Source organism: Juglans regia, chromosome 4 (assembly GCF_001411555.2).
Source record: "Juglans regia cultivar Chandler chromosome 4, Walnut 2.0, whole genome shotgun sequence".
In the NCBI taxonomy this organism is placed as follows: Eukaryota; Viridiplantae; Streptophyta; class Magnoliopsida; order Fagales; family Juglandaceae; genus Juglans; species Juglans regia.
In genome coordinates, this window is record NC_049904.1 from 24969479 (window position 1) to 24990065 (window position 20587).

The 20587-nt window shown below is 40.8% G+C and overlaps 2 protein-coding genes across 5 annotated transcripts; both read left to right on the forward strand.

The window, feature by feature from the left end:
- Positions 1-775: 775 nt before the first annotated feature.
- On the forward strand, positions 776-2723 carry LOC108982689 (cationic amino acid transporter 1-like). The gene is made up of 2 exons (XM_018954131.2): positions 776-1199; positions 1285-2723. Exons 1-2 carry the CDS (start codon positions 776-778, stop codon positions 2721-2723), a joined length of 1863 nt encoding a protein of 620 aa, XP_018809676.2.
- Positions 2724-4953: 2230 nt separating this feature from the next.
- On the forward strand, positions 4954-9736 carry LOC108983061 (cationic amino acid transporter 1-like). Of its 4 annotated transcripts, none has more exons than XM_035689408.1 (3): positions 4954-5068; positions 5485-5913; positions 8138-9736. In XM_035689408.1, the coding sequence occupies exons 2-3, from the start codon at positions 5502-5504 to the stop codon at positions 9514-9516; spliced, it is 1791 nt and encodes a 596-aa protein (XP_035545301.1). In that variant the 5' UTR covers positions 4954-5068; positions 5485-5501; the 3' UTR covers positions 9517-9736. The 4 variants fall into 4 exon arrangements, with proteins under 4 accessions (XP_035545301.1, XP_018810135.1, XP_018810143.1 ...); XM_018954590.2 differs by having other exon boundaries at positions 4976-5125; positions 5497-5913; XM_018954598.2 differs by having other exon boundaries at positions 4976-5068; positions 5497-5913.
- The last annotated feature ends 10851 nt before the right edge of the window (positions 9737-20587 follow it).

The window sequence follows — 20587 nt, forward strand, 5'->3', positions numbered from 1 at the left end:
GTCGTTTTTATATATTAAAAAAAAAAAAAAAAAAAAAGAGTTTCATGGTGTGTGTTTTCAAGTGGGAATCAACGTCATATTTTATGCTTTAATTATCTCCACTCTCAAGTTCCAGAGGAAGCTGTTTGAAGCATCTGATCATAAACAGCCTAGCTGCTGCAAAAACCTTTGGGAATAGATCGTTGTAGAGGTTGTGATCAGATTCGTATGTGTGTGATCTGTTATGTAATTTGTTTGGCTCTTCGAGAAAATTTAGAAGATTAATTAAAAGAGAGTCCAAATACCATAGCTATAGCCCTTTTTTCCTACTTAATTAATCTTAGAAAGCAAAATTACTGCATGCAATCATCAACGGAGCCTTCGGCAGTACTCCCTTCATCAGTCACTTGAGGCTTATCTTTCGTATGTTTTCTGAAAACGGAAAACATCATCAAGAAAGTATCAGTTAATTATAAGCTAGCTTCATTTCCTCACTTTTCTTAGCAACCAAACACAGAGAAAAGTATTATCTAGATTTGCATATATGTAATATGTTACATTCTGATCATTTACTTTATTATTTCAAAGAAACTATTGCACTGAGATAAGCACACACAAATACAGGATCACTTTTTCTTCATTTCCTAGTTCCCATTCTGAAAAACAAGGAAATAAATTAAAATTAATGCATTATTGGGTCATCGATCGACGGTTTTGTACCTAAATTTATCCATAATATAGAAATTTATAGTCGTCGTTTCAGTTTAAGTTTCAGTTTCAGTTTGTGCATGTTAGAATGGAGGGGAGCAGCGAGACGGGCTCTCAGAGTCAAGTGATGGGAATAAGGTCCCTCATAAACTCGGAAAATGGTTCTCATATTTCCAAGAACTCATTCCAGAGTTGGGAAAACTATTCCCAAGCACTGTTGGAGATTCCATGGCGGTTGGCAGACAGGGTCACTAGCAGGTCCCATGACCAAACGGAGATGGTGGAGGTGAAGGCTCGGAGCGGGCATGAGATGAAGAAGACACTCAATTGGTGGGATCTTATTTGGTTCGGAATGGGTGCGGTTATCGGTTCGGGTATTTTCGTGCTCACGGGTCTTGAGACCAGGGAACATGCTGGACCTGCTGTCGTGTTGTCTTACGTTGTTTCTGGCGCCTCCGCCTTGCTTTCTGTTTTCTGTTACACCGAGTTTGCCGTGGAAATCCCTGTAGCAGGTAAGAGACTTTCAATCGATCTTACATCTCTCATCTTTTGTGTTTTTTGGACTAAGTGATCATGTGTAAAGTTGCTATGTTTCAGGGGGTTCGTTTGCCTACCTAAGGGTAGAGCTCGGCGATTTTGTGGCATTCATTGCCGCCGGCAACATCCTCCTCGAGTATGTGATCGGTGGAGCTGCTGTAGCACGTTCTTGGACCTCATATTTTGCCACTCTTTGCAACTACAAAGCCAATGATTTTCGTATCCTAGTCCATTTTCTCCCAGAGGACTACAGAAAGCTCGACCCCGTTGCCGTTGTTGTCATTGCCGCCATCTGTGTCCTCGCGGTCCTCAGCACCAAGGGCTCTTCCCGTCTCAATTACATCGCTTCAATTGTGCATATCATCGTCATCATCTTCATCATCATTGCTGGCCTTACAAAAGCCGATGTCAAGAATTACACCCCATTTGTCCCTTTCGGTGTTCGAGGCATCTTTCAGGCTTCGGCCGTGCTATTCTTCGCCTATGTTGGATTTGATGCCGTTTCAACCATGGCCGAGGAAACCAAGAACCCAGCTCGAGACATCCCCATAGGTCTTCTCGGCTCGATGGTGGTTACCACCTTGGTGTACTGTTTGCTAGCCGTGACACTATGCCTCTTGCAGCCGTACGCTGATGTTGATGCAGATGCTCCATATTCTGTTGCATTCCAAGCGGTGGGGCTGGGATGGGCCAAGTACATAGTTGCTGCCGGAGCACTGAAAGGCATGACAAGCGTTTTGCTAGTCGGAGCTGTTGGCCAGGCTCGGTATCTTACTCACATTGCGCGCAGCCACATGCTTCCCCAGTTTTTAGCCAAAGTCGATCCAAGGACAGGCACACCCATTAATGCCACGGCTGTCATGCTCGTCCCCACTGCTGTCATTGCCTTCTTCACAGATCTTCGCGTTCTCGCCAACCTCCTCTCAGTCTCCACTCTGTTCATCTTCATGCTGGTGGCTGTTGCACTTCTTGTCCGCCGCTATTATGTCAGTGGAGTGACAAAACAACTGAATTGTGTCGTGCTAGTTATCTGTCTGGGGCTAATACTTGGGTCCTCGATCGGGACTGCTGCTTATTGGGGCAAAAGTACTGATAATCGCTGGCATGGATACGCAATAACTGGGCCAGTTTGGCTTATCGGGACAGTGGGGCTTTGGCTTTTAGTTCCACAGGCAAGAAAACCAAAGCTTTGGGGTGTACCATTAGTTCCATGGCTACCATCAGCATCGATTGCCATCAATTTTTTTCTTCTTGGATCGATAGATAAAGCATCGTTCAAAAGGTTTGGCATTTGGACTGCAATTATCTTGGTTTACTATTTGTTTTTCGGATTACATTTTTCATACGACAAGGCAAAGGCATCTGGGGATCAGAAGATCAGGATGGAGGATGGTGCAGAGTTGAAGGTGGTAGAAGAGGGCGCTGACTCTTCTGCTACAGGTTCTGCATCAGCAGGTGTGAACCTTATTGGCAATGCTTCTACAGTTGGTGGTAGTTAATAAATGACATATATCTATATGTGTGTGTGTGTATGTATGTATGTATGTATGTATGTATGTATATATGCATGCATGCATGTGTGAAATATACGTTTAATTCTAAGGATAAGGCATGGCTGTTCATATATATTACGAAGGGGAGCCAAGATCGTTCCGCTTCCTCCTCATATATAGCTAGCGAATTTGTTCATATGGCTGTACCTTCATATTAATCATGTACTAATTCTACGTACGTGCCCAATATGATTCCCACAAGTTAGAGGCTTCTCTAACTTTAAATCATGCTCTCTTATGATGAGTGATGATCGAGTTTTACGTACGTACATGCATGCATGGATGCTGTAAATTAATTAAAGATAATTTCCTCTTAAAGAAGAAATGGTAGATTCCCTTTCATGGATTTGTCATTTGTGGAAAGCTTTTGCTAACCCCATTCCTAATTATCATTCAAGTAGTCCACGAATCGAAATCCCAAAATTCTACTATATATATTTATATATATATATATATATATATATATATATATATCAGAACGAATCGTCTTGCATGTCCAACTAATACATAGAATGAAGAGGAAAACAAGAGTTTAACCTAAATCAACATTTGATGTAAAATAAGTCCGATCCTTTATATAAACCGCTCATCAATTAAAAAGTTCATTGATCAATATCATAGTACCATGTTATATTCATGAGAAATGCTAACTAATTAGCACAAAAAACTTACATATAATTCGATCTGATAATTCACATGACTTTTTAGTACTGTTTCTTTCTTTTTTTATATTTTATTTTTTAAAAATAAAGCTAGTATACACCTCGATCGTGAATATGTAAATTTTTTTTGTACATACTTAGTATATATTGGCATTGCTCTATATACATTAATCGAGTCCAATTCAAACATTCTCACTATATATGTAGGCTCAACTCCTACATTTTTTTTAGGAAAATTGTCATCATTCATTTGTCAGAGAAATTAACATCCATGAACGGATACATTATGGGATATCTCCATATCAAACATGACACCATAAACCAAAATAATGCATTTCGAACTCTATCAGTACACTATTTTCTTTTGTGACTAGTCTGGTCTTCACTATTATTGCTGATACTCTTTACAGGCAAACGTCTAAGAGACAATACTCTGTATCTAAACAGAGACTCAACCTCACCCTTCATAAAAAAAGAGGATTCAACCTCTATTGACAAACATCCATTTTTATTAACAAAAAGGAAACAGAAAATGAAAACAATAATATAGATGTAAAAAAGGACTGATTACAATTTGGACTAATTCCGATAAAGTTAAGAATTTGTGATAGCTCTTGAAGGCAACACACTTATTTTTTTTCAACCAAAAAGGTCAGATTTGAAATGTCTGGTAGTGGCGAGTTCAATAATCTAGAGCGTGTGATGAGAAGAATTGCTGGAAGTGGTGGTGTGTGAGGACCACAAGCAGATGTGGGTGGCGCGTGAGAACCATGTGCGGTGATTTTCGCAAAACTACCACTTTTCTCCAAACTATTTTAGACACGTGGATCTACTTGTACTGCTCGTGTCTCTCAGGAGATACCGAAAAGTTATAGATATATATTTTTCAGTCTTGAAGAAAGTAAAATAAAACTAAGTAAAATAAACTTTGAAAGATTAGATGAGTGAATGGAAGAATAAAAGAAGGAAACGGAGGAGGACGAAGTTGACCTCTCTAATGAAAATTAGATCTAGAACCCTTAATCCTTCACGAGAGAGAGAGAGAGAGGGGGAATGAGTCGCTAGGGTTTTTCGATTTGAGATTAAAAACAGTTGGTACTTGATCAGCCTGACTTTTTGGACATGAGTTCGGCTCAAGTACTCCTACCTGATGTCATTAATTAATTAGTATTTTGGAATTTTTCTGACAAGGTATGTATGTATATGCATGTATTTTCCCATATTAAACCTTGATTGAATTGAACCAAAATCAGTTCCAGATTCATCAAGAGCCTAAGAATAGAGTCTCAGCTGTCAAACCGAAATTTTCGTTTCAGAGAATTTGAAAGATTCTGTTGAAATATAAATATTGGAATCTAATTAATTAATTAATTAATAATTATTTGTACGAAATTCCTAACTTAAAATTGCTGCATGGGCTGTCACTCCAGCTACCTCTGACCCACTTGTACTCGACACGTGTCACTCTAACTTCCATAACCCCCGGTATTTATTTCCGAATTCCTGACCCCTCTCTCTCTCTGCCTCCAACGCTCTCCTCCCGAGAACTCACCGATCGCCGGAGAAACTCTCGTACCTACAAGCTATTCTCTCTCTCTCTCTCTCTTGAATCTTTCCGACTTTCTCATAGTAAGTATCAACCAGAGATTCCATATCCGGGAGTTCATCGAATTCTTCATACAACCAGTACTCGATCGCTTTCCTCCATTACGGTTACTTGGATTAATGATCGAATTTTGGAATGGTCTTTTGGCTTGATTTTTATTTTCTGTTTGAATCTCATGCGTTTTTACAAAATTCTCTTGTTTTTCCAAAACTCTCTTGTTTTATGTTATCGATCTGTAATCGGAGATCAATTTGTGTCGTTTAAAATGTCATCTGATCTGCATGGAGCATGCACGGGAAAGCTTTGTTTTCTCTCATTAATTCTCCGACTGTTTCCCCGGAAACTGTACCAGAGAGCGTATAGAGTTAAAAAAACTATTTGTTTTGTTTTCTATTGTACATGTTGGGTCTCATGTTCTTTCTCTGTTTTTGGTGGGGAGTACTGGGGAAAGACAGAATGGGAGTAGGGGACGGCGGCAATGAAGGAATCAGGAAGAGGGGGTGTTCCTGCTCAAAAGACGATTTTCTCCCCGAGGACTCGTTTCGGAGCTGGGGAAATTATGGGAGGGCGCTCATGGAGACTCCGCTGAGGCTAAAGGATCGGATCCTGACCCGGTCCAGGGACCACAAGGAGCTGGTGGAGGTGAAGGCTCAGAGCCAGAACGAGATGAAGAAGACGCTCAATTGGTGGGATCTCATGTGGTTTGGTATAGGCGCCGTCATCGGTGCTGGCATCTTCGTCCTCACGGGCCTCGAGGCTAAGGAACACGCTGGCCCGGCTGTCGTCTTGTCGTACGTCGTCTCCGGCATCTCGGCCATGCTCTCCGTTTTCTGCTACACCGAGTTCGCCGTGGAGATCCCCGTCGCTGGTACGTACCCGTACGCTTAACACTATTAATTTGTAAAAGAGAGCTTCTAAATGTAGGAGTCCATGCATGCATCCGATTTTTTTTTTTTTTTTTAATAATTATATTCGAAAATCATTACACCACGCACGTCTATATGAATTTAAAAAATAAATTTTAAAATTAAAATTTTAAAATTTAATGGATGCAGCATCTTGATGGAATTAATGGATCACGTGAATAATCTTACCCTTTAAATAACGCTAGTCTAATATATCCTTTTTTATATAGGAATTAAATAGGATGCATCTTTAGTACGTGATCTTCTAAATATTATTCGTTGGGGGTACCCCCATGTCATGTCTGGGATCACGGACGTGCAGTGATCATGAGTTCCATTTCTCCTATTTTAGAGGGTATTTTACCCATTCTTGTACAGATCAGGGGAAGAAAATAACGATTGAGGTTGCTAATTATGACAGTGACAAGCTGGCTCGCTGATCAGTAACCAATTCCAAGCGGGATGTATATATATATATATATAAAATAAATTATATTTGTAGTTGTGAAATGTATAACTGTCGTATATTTTTTAAAAAAAATAAATAAATACGATATTTACATACAAAAAATTAATATTTTAATAATAAATTCTAAAATGATTGAGCAGTGTGCACTCAACGATTATATGTAACATTACTCGTATATAAATGATCAATAGTATTTTTTTATATAAATTTTATAAAAATAAATGAAATAGTAAATCTCTGGTGTAAAGAATAAAATATAATATATCAACATTATTTTTTTTCACCACAATATGTCAGTTGATCAGTTTGAACGAAATTTTCTACTTCACATTTGGCTGACCTGTTTGAGTCCAACTTGATGACCATGTTAATCACCGACGTTGGACTTGGTTGGGTTTAATTTATTGTTTGATTTAATGAACATTTAAAAAAATTCTTACAAATGTGATTTAATATAGTAAGCTATATTTACCATACAATAGAAGAAATTTTATAATATGAGGCAGTTGCTTTTATAAAATAACCTCTAGATCAATACCTAACCCAAGTCCTACGTGTTAAAGAGAAATAGCACTGCTTCATTTGACCGCTAGGTTAAATTGATCCTTTTTTTTTTCAATTGTTTTTTTTTTATTTTAAACTATTTTTAAAAAATATAAAAAAAAATGTCAATATACTAATAGTCACATTCTTAATTATTAAGTAAAAAAAATTAAAATACATAAGGTGTCAAAATGAGAGAGCGGCCACCGCCGTCACTGCCTCACATATGCATAAGCAACTGCTCATGGAAGTGGCGCGGTCCCACTGCAGATAGAGAGAGGCAGTGGGGCGGGCTGATGACACCTGCTGCCCCTACTCCACATTTAAAATTTTTTTTATTTATATATTAAATAAATATATTATAAATATATACAATTTATAAAAAGATTTAAAATTAGATCATTGATTATTAATTTTAGGCCAATTTATAGAGGGTTATATATTGAAACATTTTGCTGTCAATTCTACTAAGTCCCACATTGCTTAAAGATGACTATTGTATTGCCTTGGCCTCCTATATAAAGATTGGCCTAAGAGGCCAAATCAATCCAAAATCTAACTCTAATGAGTTTATATTTTTTTTATATTTATAAATTTTAATTTATTATTTAAATTATATTATAATTTTGATCTAAAAAAATATTTTTAGACTAAAAATTTTTTTTTTTTAATATTATGGCGGGGGGCGGGGCGGATGGGGGTTTTTCCCCCGCCCCCCGGCACCGGGGCGGGGGACCCCGCCCCCGCCTCCCGGGGGCGGGGTGCGGGGGAAAAACCCCCATCACCCGCATGGTGCGGGGCGGGGGGCGGGGAGGGGGTGCCCCCGCCCCGCATGCGGGTAGCACCCCTAGCAAGTAGAGTGGACAAAATAGCATTTTTCTAAAAATAAATAATGTTCTGTATCGGTCTATCCTCAACTTGATCATCCCGTTCATCATCGTTTACACTAGCTAGTCACTGTATCATATTTTAAATAGTTTCTCATTTAAATATTAATAAATCTATACATGAAACAGTTTAAAATATATCGTATTAATTAATTAATTAATTAATATGTTAAGGAGGATAACATTTATATTAAAGATAAAAGAGTAGCATTCCCCGCCTTTGGTACTCCTAATAATTGTCAATTGATCTCAAACTGGAAATTAAAATGTGTTTTTACGTTTGTTCAGGTGGATCATTTGCGTACCTGAGGGTAGAGCTGGGCGACTTCATGGCCTTCATTGCCGCCGGCAACATCCTACTCGAGTACGTGATCGGCGGAGCAGCTGTCGCCCGTTCCTGGACATCCTACTTCGCTACTCTCTGCAACCACCAGCCTAACGATTTCCGCTTAGTCGCCCATGGTCTCTCTACCGACTACAGATATCTCGACCCCATAGCCGTTGTCGTCATCGCCGTCATCTGCATCCTTGCAGTCCTCAGCACCAAGGGCTCCTCGCGTTTCAATTACGTAGCCTCCATCTTCCACATTGCCGTCATTCTCTTCATCATCGTTGCGGGCCTAATGAAAGCTGATACCAAGAATTACTCCTCGTTTTCTCCTTATGGTGCCCGCGGCATCTTCCAGGCCTCGGCTGTGCTTTTCTTTGCTTATGTTGGATTTGATGCGGTCTCAACCATGGCGGAGGAGACAAAGAACCCTGGTCGGGACATCCCTATTGGTCTGGTTGGCTCAATGGCGATTACTACATTGGCGTATTGCTTGCTAGCCGTGACGCTGTGCCTCATGCAGTCGTACAAAGATATTAACGAAGATGCTCCATTTTCGGTCGCATTCGAAGCTGTGGGGATGAGATGGGCTAAGTACATAGTTGCAGCAGGTGCACTCAAGGGCATGACAACCGTTCTGCTGGTGGGAGCAGTGGGTCAGGCTCGATATCTCACGCATATTGCACGCACCCACATGTTGCCACCATGGCTCGCCCATGTCAATGAAAAGACCGGGACTCCCGTCAATGCCACAGTGGTGATGCTTGCAGCCACTGCCATCATTGCCTTCTTCACAAAGCTTGAGATTCTCTCCAACCTGCTCTCCATCTCCACACTATTCATTTTCATGCTAGTGGCCTTTGCCCTCATTGTTCGCCGATATTATGCTAGTGGGGTGACAACACCAGCTAATCGTATCAAACTCTCCGTGTTTCTCCTGCTTATACTTGTATCCTCGATTGCAACTGCTGCATATTGGGCAACTTCTCCTGATGGTTGGATCGGATACGCAATAACTGGGCCAATTTGGTTGGTCGGAACCGTGGGGCTTTGGCTTTTCGTCCCACAGGCAAGGGAACCAAAGATTTGGGGGGTGCCGTTGGTGCCATGGCTACCGTCATTGTCGATCGCAATTAATATCTTCCTTCTTGGGTCAATAGATAAAGCATCGTTCACAAGGTTCGGCGTATGGACATTGGTCATCTTGGTCTACTATTTCCTTCTTGGATTGCATGCTTCCTATGACACAGCCAAGGAAGCTAGCAATAACGGCTCGCAGTGGAAGAATGCTGAAGAGGGGGCGGTGCCTTCCGGGACTAGTTCAGGGTTATCAGGATAGATCCAACGCATTTTAGAGAAGTTCCTATTAAATAGGTGTCATGTTAGTGTGTAATTGTGTTCATATTATGGTCATTCTGGGTGTTTCATAACATAGTTTTGGTTTAGACCGTGTGTTTAATTTGTTGTTCATGAAGGAAATATGGTCTCTTTCCACAGGTTTCTTTGTAAATAAATTATTTTAAGAGCTAGATTCATACTCTACTTCACCATAGAGAAAAGATTGGTCTCCCAGTCCCTTCTCCATCAGTCACAATATTCCATGTTGCCTCTTAAGTCCTTGCTCCCTCGTTTGAGGGGCCCATCTTATTTGAGCTGCAATGCCAACCTACTAAAATTGTCTCAGACTACATTCACCATATATAAATGCGTACAAGTGTCGGAACAAAATAAAAAATAAAAAATGAACATCTAGGGCAAATAGCTTAACAATAATATAATTGAAACAGTAATAGACAATGATTGTGAGAACAACTATCCATTGACCACAGCACAACACTTCTTATAAGAAAAAGTAACAATGTTGGAAGGAAAACAAGCATTGATGATGCTAAAATGGAAGAGAGAAAAAGAAGGACGATGACATGCACGTCTCAAAACCTATAGATTTATATATTTTCAATGATTCACTTTACACTTCTTAACTATAATTATGTTTCTATTTTGAGGAGAGAATTGAGAGATGTACTATTGAATCTCTGAGCAAAGCCTCGGATCACAAGCACTATAACATCGCGGAGGTGCCGGGACTGCACCATCAAGTCTACTTCATTATTACTGTCCACTACAATTCTAAGCCGATGTTGGTCACTTCGGAAAAGCTCCACCTGATACATCACTAAACCTTAGATTGCCAGAGTATTTAGGTTAATTATCCAAAAAAAATGCAGATGTAAATATGTCAGTTAAACATTAATTATCAAACCTATACAACAAAACTAAGTCTTGAAATTTGGGTCAACAACGGATCATTTTGGCAACTTGCCGATTAGCCCCACGTACCATTTTCTGCCTCTCTACCTTATCTAAATTCCCAAGAAAGATAATCTTCTATATATATGAAATCTTGATTTAATGCTTAAAATTATTTAGTAAACAAGCAAGTAGAATAATAGAATTATAAAAAAAAGGTCTATGCCAATTGACAAAATACACTGCATGAGAATTTGAAGTATCTAGAGATTAGATACAAACTTACATGGAAAGGAGGTGCATAACTTCCACGAATTTCAGTTGTTGGGAAAGAAGTTTTAGACCCTGGCTTTACAACCTTGACTCTTTTTCTATTAACTTCTAGGACTCTCCTCTCGAGACTCCCCACTGAAGGTACCTGCAACATTACAACAGAAATAGTTGATGTTAATCGTCTCAGCATATCATATAAATAGAGAAGAAATGTACAAAGAGAACAACGAAAGAAACCTTTTTAGAAGATCGATCCTTGTCACACAATGCCTGTTTCCGAAGAGGCCAACAGTGAGATATGGAAAACAAAAAACTATTAAAGCCAGAGTTGGCAATAAAGGAAAAATGAAAATTACAATCGATCTAACAAAATTTGATACTTGTGCTTTATTGTTCTCATCTAAGGACAGTGAAACCTTTTTTTTTTTTTTTCAAAAAAAAAAAAAAAAGAGTCGAAGGTCACCTGTCCATGAGTGACTTCCTCCCAAATATTATAAAAGAACCCTCACTTGTGGCATAGGAATACCGTGGTGACATAAACAACCCAACCACTAGTATCTAACATAAGGTATACCCATCATGTCCGTACGTATAAGCCCCTTTAGTCTACCCAAAACAAAGTCCTTCCCAAAAAAATCCCAATTTCCGCTACTCGCCCCATATTTAGCTAAGAAATCTGCTACCATGTTAACTTCTCTAAACACGAGTTTACACTAGACATCCATAGAAGACAAAAGAGAAATCGCTTCATCCCAAAAATACCAATATTTACAAGTCTCCGAGATAAACCATCCCATCACCACACTCACAAGTCCGATTTCACTAAAACAGTTCGTAGACCCAGCTGTTGACACAAATAAAGTCCATCAAGCACTACTCTACACTCAGCAATATTATTTGTAGCCTGACCACACGAATGAGCAAAACCCCTAAGAACCCGCCCATTCACATCCCCAACAACACCTCCCCCACTTGCCATCCCAGGATTTCCAAGGGAGCCACCATCTACATTGAGCTTAGAGAAGACCCCTGTCGGCAGGGCCAAGCAATCAACTTCAGATTTTTAACTATAGGCGGCACCATGAGATAGTTGAGTTCCCTCAACACTCCCAAGTCATCCACTTTAAACGTTTTCATGGACCCCGAAATATCTGCAAGCAGCCCTTTTACCATCCGAATAATGACTTTTGATTCGAATTTTGTATTTTCCATCCGTGTCGTACATCGGGCTTTCCAAAGAGCCCAAGAAATCAATATAGGAATAATACCATGAAACCAACGAACTTGCGAGACTAGAGAAGCCCGACACCACCATATGTTCAAAACATTTGTTCATACTTGAGTTTGAGGTAATCGGACGCCAAAAACAGCAGCAAAAAAATCCCAGACCTTCCTCGGTCCCTCCCCATCACAAAGCACATGATCCACTGTCTCAATCTTATTATCCGTACAACAATGGCATTTAGAAACAACCTGAATCCAATGCTGTTGAATAATGGTATCAACGGGAATAGCATTTTGGCATGCCCGCCAACATAAAAAAGACATTTTCTTCGGGACATGATCTTGCCAAAGCCACTTCTTCCAGGGACAAATACTACCGCGAGCACGAATAATTTGCCAAGCCGAGTTCGTAGTAAAGGCCCCATCCACCGTATGCTTCCAAACCAGCATATCCTTACCCTCTCAAACACAGACATTAGATAGAGTGATTTTCTGGAACATATACTCGTCAACCAATGGCCACACTTCATCATATTTCCAGCCCACCCCATCCCATAGATTCTGGACCAACAATTTATCATTCCCCACAACCAGTAGAAAATCTACAATAGGTCTATCACCAAGCCAATTGTCATACCAAAAACTTAAGACACCCTCTCGAACTATCCATAGTGAATTTTGTAAGACCAAAGGTATCACTTGTAAAATATCTTTCCAAAAACAAGATCCCCTTGGCCTCGCACCTATTAAGGCAACCGGCTCCTCACCCACATATTTTAGTCGGAAGAAGTAGTCGGACCAAAGAGAGCCACCTATAATTAGCTTCCAAGCAAACTTCATAAACATAGATTTCTGAATTTCCAAGAGGTCACGAATTCCCAAACCACCTTCCTCGACCGGCAAACAAATACGTTGCCAAGACACCCATTTCCTTTTATTGACATCCCCGCTCGAGCCCCATAGGAAGTTAGAAAAAATTTTCTTCAGCTTGGCCTCAATTCCTTTCGGCAAGGAAAACACAGAAAGCAAGTGGATGGGCATGCTGTTAAGTACATGCTTAATAAGGATGAGTTTACCGCCAAAAGAGAGTAACTTGCACTTCCATCCTGCCAATTTTTTTTGCACTTTCTGTAATAAAGGCTCAAACATATGCAGCCTCTTTCTTCCTACATGAACCAGCATCCCCAAATACACACAAGGTCATGTGCCTTCAGTAAACCCCGAAATATGCTTCAGTTGTATTCTCCGATCGTATGGAATATTTAAGGAGAAAAAGATGGAGGACTCACTTAGGTTGACTAGCTGTCCCGATAAACTTCCATACTTGTGGATCACCCCCATCACATTTCGAATACAGTCATTTCCATCATTTGCAAAAATTAGCAAATCGTCCGCATATAACAAATGCATGGTTATCGGGATTGAAAAGTATTTAACTTGCCCTGACTGAAAAGCATGGTTAAGCAGGCGCGAAAGCAACTCTTCTGACAATATGAACAAATACGGAGAGAGTGGGTCACCTTGGCGAAGTCCACGCGAAGGTTTAAAAAAACCTTTGCAACGCCCATTTAGCATGATTGAAAAACTCGGAGAGGAAATAGAGTTAAAAATTAAGGCCCTCCATTTTTCCAAGAAGCCCAACCAACATATCCCTTCCAACAAAAAACTCTAGTTCACTCGGTCATACGCTTTAGCTATATCAATTTTCAGCATGACATTTCCTCCTTCTAGTCTTCCGATTCATGCCATTCACAAGTTCTTGAGAAATAGACATATTGTCAAAGATGCTTCGATCTCGAACAAACGCAGACTACTCTGCCGATACAATCTTCCCAATAATTGGTGCCAATCTAAACACCTTAATTTTGGCTATAATTTTATAAGCCATCGAACACAAACTGATAGGACAAAAGTGGCCAAAATCCTCCGGTTCATCTACCTTTGGAATCAACACAATATTAGTAGCCCTAAAAAAAGTAGTGAGAGGAATACCTTCAAAAAATTCCTTGGTCATATCAAGCAAATCTTGCTTCACAATTTCCCAAGCAAAGACAGAGAAACTTGTTGAGAACCCATCCGGCCCAGGACTGCTATCCTGGGGTATTGACCACAAGGCATCTTTAACTTCTTCTATGGATGGGACCGCGCACAGCAAAGAATTTTCATTCTCAGTAACCATTGGAGACAACAATTGAAAACTTTCATCATGAGTTTCAACTAGTGCCGCCGAGAGCAAGTCTTGAAAGAAAACCACTGCCGCATCATGAACTTCTTCCGCCGAACGTAACAATGATCCATCCCGAAGCTTTATAAAATCAATGACTTTACTCTTTTTTCTTTCAATACATAGGGAAGCATAGAAGAAAACTGAATTCAAATCACCTTCAGTTAGCCATTTGATACGTGATTTCTGACATCCCAAAATCTCCTCCCGATGAAGCCATTGGAGGTGTCGCTGCTTACAGCAGAAGTTCATTCTCCCGATCTTGGGAAAATTAAGCACTAAGAACTTCTTCAAGCTCCATGATACGGGATTCAAGGCCTTTAATTTCCAACTCCACTCTCCCGAACGTCTTTGTATTCCACCTTCTCAGCATCTTCTTTAGACATTTTAATTTATAACTCACCCTCACCATAGCACAACCTTCAACCTCTTGATTCCAACACTCCCAGATCAAAGGTAAGAACCCTTCATGAGTCCCCCACATACGTTGGAACCGAAAATACTGGATCCCACCCCTTCTTTCCCTATCCAAGAAAATCAACATAGGGCAATGGTCCGAAGAAGTTCTCGGAAGGTACTCCATACGTGCATCCTTAAAAACATTAAGAAACAGAGAATTGACCAAAATCCTATCCAGTCTAGCCCAAATCCTTCTCCCCTCGAGCCTGCCATTGCACCCAGAAAGTTTGTCCCCTAGAAGGCAATTCTAAAAGCCCACAATCATGAAACAAGTGTTGAATTCTTCTTTTGCCCGAGCTGCACTCAACAGACCTCCCACATTTTCTTCATCATAGCGGACAATATTAAATCCGCCCCCAACAAAGCACGGCCAACCACCTGCATCGAGAGCACACAAGTGCTCCCACAACTCCCTGTGCTTCCTCTTAAAACAACTAGCATAAACTATAGACAGCAAGACTCGCGCACTACCTCTAGCGAACCAGCCAGACAAAACTTGGTCAGACATGGAAATGAAATCGAAGTTCAGACTAGCATCCCAAAACAGCCACACTTTGCCCCCTACTACAGCATTATCCACAAAATTTGGCAGGTTAAACCACCTAGCCCATCGCCGACATCTACTCTTCGACGATCGAATACCTCGAATATTCCATATAAGTATCTGCATAGATAAACTAAAGAATTTTTTTGGATTGAGTCCTCCTCTCCAAGATTCTCAACTTCCCCATCTTAATCACGCCTTGTAATTTTTTCAAAGGAATATTCAACTCTGAATCCGAGTCAAAACACTTGCTTGCAAAATCTGTGTCCGCCCCTTCTTCGGGTTTGCCCTCAGACAAGGAACACTTGTTAGTGCCCCCCTCTTCAACTCCCATCATTGCGAACTCAAATTCCAACACCTCATCCACCAATTTCAGTGAACTATGGGGTGTATCTTTCACGACCTCCACTTCTAGCGATTCCTCACTATCCAAGATCTCTTCAGTCAATTCAAACCAATTGTTCGAGACTTTCTAAGTTAAAAGCCCATTGCCCACTGCCCTCCGCCGTAACACGCCCCCCAGGCAAGGCGATATCAGCACCTACAAATCCAACACCAAGTTTCTCCTCAAATTGTTTGTTGGTAAGAGCCTCACCCTCTAAGTCCACATAAAAAGTCTCTAATGCTGCGAACGACGGTTAATTCCGTTCAAAATATTTGCTCGACGACTGACTAAAAAAAACTCCTTTACATTCATCACCTCTAGTGCCGAGGCTTCCGCATTTTTATTCCCAACCACCTTCCACTGGCCCCTAGTCTTCTCACGTCCCCCACCTTCAATCACACCAACCCCTACTCCATTTGTATCCAACTGATTACGCCTACTACACCCACCCTCCTCATGCCCCTGCTTTCGACATAATCCACAAAACAGAGGGAGAGATTCCAAGATTACCTCCTGATGAAGGCTACTTGCATGTCCTGGAACCCCCAATCAGAAGGCCCGTTTCACAGGTTTGGAAACATCCACCTCAATGCAGATGCGTGCCGCCTCAGGCCGTGTTACACACGCCGTCGCGTTGTCACGTTTCAAGAAACGTCCAAATCCTCCACCAATCGACCTCAACATAGACTCGTGAAAGTAGTTCGGGGGCAACCTCGAAAGAGATAACCACACTGGGACCCAAGAGGAGTGAACTCTGGTGTCCAATGGAACACCCGATAGGATACCCCTGCAATCTCAGCATTTCCCCTAGCCATGGCTGCAATGAAATCATCTTCATTCAACAGTCGGACGAGCACATTTCGAGGGTTCCGTAGCTGACCAACAACAGGCACAACACGTAGCCCCCAACTGGATTTGATGAAGCCCCGAACTAAATCGAGCGAAGGTCTCCTCTGCAAGAACTTTAGCACAACAGAGAACCGAAATGGTTCTACTGATTGCTTTACTTCTGCCCTGGAGAAGGTGAAAAACATCTCCCCATCCGAAAATTTTGGGTCTCTAAAGGGGATCTCCACCTCGAGTAGAACTTGAGGCCGATCCATCACAATGTCTGCAAAAATCCTACCAAAGCCGTTCTGCGGTGCTCCTCCCACTCGGCGTTCCGGATTCGCCGCCGTCTATTGTCCCGTACCCTGCAAAGGGCCTCTCTTCCCACTCCCTGAAGCCGCAAGGGCAGAGGCAAAGTCCATCGCTGCCTAGAGCGGATTTTCACCGTGTCTGAGAGAATCCAAACAAATAAGAGCAAAAACAATCGGAACCTAATAAATACCAAGAATCGGGCCGCGTGTCTCAAAAAATCGAATCCATGAAAAGAGATTAATGGGTCCCGAAAAGTAGGTGTAGGACGATAGTCTGAAAGGGGTTTCGAAGGAATAACACAACCTGGAAATAATTCAACAACGAAAGGGAATCGAATCGTAGCGCAGGGAGAGAGAGAGAGAGGTTGGGTACGACAAAAAGGAGGCCACTTCTGGTCTCAAACCCGTGTGGGTGTCTCTATCTCTGTGCGACCGTCCAATGGGAAATGTACTTATTTTTAGTGTCCGTATGTTGTAGGGAAGAAGAGACAAGGTGTGTGCATACACATGTCTGGGGTTGGTGAGATGAAGCGATTGTACACCCACTATCATCTGGATCTACCCCCGCGAAGTTTTGGGACAGTGAAACCTTTAGTATCAAATATGGGCAGATGGTTTTCATTATAAACTGATGTAGTTTCATCAGATATGCAAAAAACCCTATATTCTTTTTTTATCAGATTAACATTAAGAGTATTCAATTGATATAAGAGATGGACATTCCCCTATATAAAGGGGTTAAAAACTTGATTGATTAAGTGGTGCCATGTGCGTCAATATAAAGGGGTCTAACTGAGCCATGGATATTTATGACTTCATCTCCCTATTAGAGATGGACTGTCTAAACCCCTATACATGTGGTTATCTACTCTCATAATTACATTTAGCTTCATCTCTTCTAGGCAAATGGTGCTAAGAGCACATAATGCTGTCACTCTTTCTCTACAGGAACTACTGCTTCCAAAAGATTGAGTTTCCCCAGGCAGTAGACATCAAAGCTTGATAATGTTGATCTGAACTACATACAAATTAAAAAAAGCTTGAGAAACTGATTTGAGAGTTTTCATTATCTGTTGTTAAATTCTTCACAAAAATACTGGAAAAGACATACTAAAAAAGGGGAACAACAATTTAAATTAATATCCTTTTGTTTTCACTTCCAGAAAATCATCAATTACTTTGATCACTTTTATCAACCTCAATTGTTGGAAAAGAGAAAAATAACGAAAACAGATCCATAAAAGCTAAAAGCTAAAAAAAAAAGACCATGCTGACCTTTAAACCTATCCTTAAGTTCTTTAAAAAAAGTAGAGAGGAGACTAGCAGGGTGGAAGAGAATGTATTTGACTAAAGGGGGCCGGATCACATTAATCAAAAGTAAACTTTCTAACCTACCCACTTACTTTTTATCATTATTCCCTTAACCAACAAGTGTGGCAGGTCGACTCTAGAAATTACAGAGAGATTTTCTGTGGGGGGGCTTAGGAGATGAGTTCAAATTCCACTTAATTAAGTGGGAGATAGTATGTCGTCCTATCTCCAATGGCGGTTTGGGTGTCAGAAATTTGAGGTTGTTTAACCGGGCATTACTTGGCAAATGGTTGTGGCGATATACTAAGGAACCAGAAGCCTTATTTAAGACTGTGATCGAGAGCAAATATGGTGTTTTAGGGGAGGAGTGATGTACTAGAGAAGTTAGAGGAGCATCTGGAATGGGGCTATGGAAACATATTAGAAGAGGATGAGAGGTCTTCCATCGTCACACTAGATTGCAATTAGGGACAGGCTCCAAGATCAGATTTTGGAAGGATGCTTGGTGTAGTAACAGTGTTCTACAAGATCTGTTTCCGTCTCTTTTCTTGATTGCAAGTATCAAAGAGGCCACAGTGGCGGAGGTTATGGAAGTCTCAGGTAGGAACATTCATTGGAACATCAATTTCAACCAAGCGGCACAGGATTGGGAGATGGAGAGTTTTGTTGATTTTTATAGCCTCCTATATTCTGTTCGTCCAAACATCCAGCAGGAAGATGGGTTGTGGTGGTGTCCTGCAAGGAAAGGGGTGTTTTCTGTTTGCTCTTTCTATAAGGTTCGCACACAAGTTCCAGAGATACAGTTTCCCTGGAGAAGGCTTTGGGGTCATAACGCTCCTCCCAAAGCCTCTTTCTTTATGTGGGCAGCGTCGCTGTGCTAGATTCTCACCACGGATAATCTAAGAAAGAGGAGGATAATTATTGCCGACTGGTGTTGTACGTATAAAAGCGGGAGTGAGTCGGTGAATCATTTACTTTTACACTGTGAGATAGCCAGGACTCTTTGGGACGAGGTGTTTAAAAAAATAGAGTTAACATGGGTTATGCCAGAAACAGTTTTGGATGTATTGGCTTGCTAGACTTCGATTCGTTGGGTGAGACAGATCAAAGCAGTTTGGAAGATGATCTCTATCTGTATTATGTGGTGTCTATGGCAGGAGCGCAATGAGAGGACATTTGAAGACAAAGAGAGATCTTTGGAGGAGCTAAAATTGTTTTTCTTTAGGACTCTTTGTACTTTGGCCATTGCCATAGACTTTAATGGCATGGACCTTCATGATTTCCTAGTTTCTAATGTGCCTACATAATTAGGGCATTTTCTCTGTATTTTGACACTTGGTAATTTAATAAATTCTTGTTTTACTTATCAAAAAAAAAAAGTTCTTTAAAAAAAGGAAACAGATCGAAGAAAATAATCCTTTCGAGGATGTGGGTTTAAGAAAAGAATCTTAATGCCACTTTCATTGCTCTCGTCCCCAGGAAACCTTGGGCTTCAGAGTTAAAGGACTTTTGATCTATTAGTCTTGTGAGGAGGGTTACAAGATAATATCGAACGTTCTTGCTAATTGTAAGAGCAAGGTGATTGAGCAAATCATCTCTAAGCCCTTAAATGCATTTGTTCGTGTTAGAAATCCTAGATCAAAGTATACAGCGGAAGCGATATTACCTCATTGGCAAATCATAAATCTAGTGCAGTTAATCCGAAATTCTCCATCGTAGTTGTTGTTAATCCGAAATTCTCTTGTATCAATAGTGGAGTGTGCTACATGGTAATAGCAGAGCAACACTCACAAATTCCACAGTCTAGATGTCGGGACTAGAAAGAATTCTTTTGAGAGAGAGATCATTTTCTATTTTCTTCCACACACCCACTTCTCATCCAAAGTGAAGGGGGGGGCTATATAAATAACCCCTCTAAGTCTAACCCTCGGCTGGCCATTAAGCACCACCCATCAAGGCTCATGAAGTGGCTTATAACCCCCAAGAGAAGGGAAAGGGGTGCCCACCACTTACATCTCTCACCTGCACATAGTGGGCAAGACCCCAGGTCTCCATCTCTCAATATATTCTCAATCTTGTTTATACTAGCAAATAGGTTGTGTGACCATCGAGCACAGCTGTAAAAGAAAAATGAGAACACTACCAAATCTCTCTAAGAGAAGACCAGCATAACATCCCTAAAAGTATCTTGTTATGCCCCAACTCATTTGGTCGCATCAGAGTGAGAATCCCTTATCCCTCTCGAGTCCAAATGACTCAGAACAATGTTCAATCTCCATAAAACATAATGTACTCACAGATATGTCGCAACTTCCAAGAAGCAACATAATTTGTCGGCAGTGAGTACACACCAATATCGATGTGTTACCAAATAGTCTTCCCTTCGCCTCATGTCATTTAGTTTCAGTCCAATCGCTTTCCCAGCAATGCTTCTTAAGACCGCATCACTCATGGTCATAGATAACATGCCAAAGTGGTAGTCACTAAAACATCAACCTCGTAACATAGTCAAAAGTCTCCTAAGGGCATAAATAAATTAAGGTAATCAATTATGACCTACAAGACTCATACGTTAAGAAAGCAATGATCCATTCACTCACC

Excerpts from the sequence above, each read along its gene's own strand:
- LOC108982689 (XM_018954131.2), top strand. The coding sequence starts at position 776 with ATGGAGGGGAGCAGCGAGACGGGCTCTCAGAGTCAAGTGATGGGAATA. Across the intron at positions 1,200-1,284 it reads CGTGGAAATCCCTGTAGCAG|GGGGTTCGTTTGCCTACCTA; the intron begins GTAAGAGACTTT and ends GCTATGTTTCAG.
- LOC108983061 (XM_018954586.2), top strand. The coding sequence starts at position 5,445 with ATGTTGGGTCTCATGTTCTTTCTCTGTTTTTGGTGGGGAGTACTGGGG. Across the intron at positions 5,914-8,137 it reads CGTGGAGATCCCCGTCGCTG|GTGGATCATTTGCGTACCTG; the intron begins GTACGTACCCGT and ends ACGTTTGTTCAG.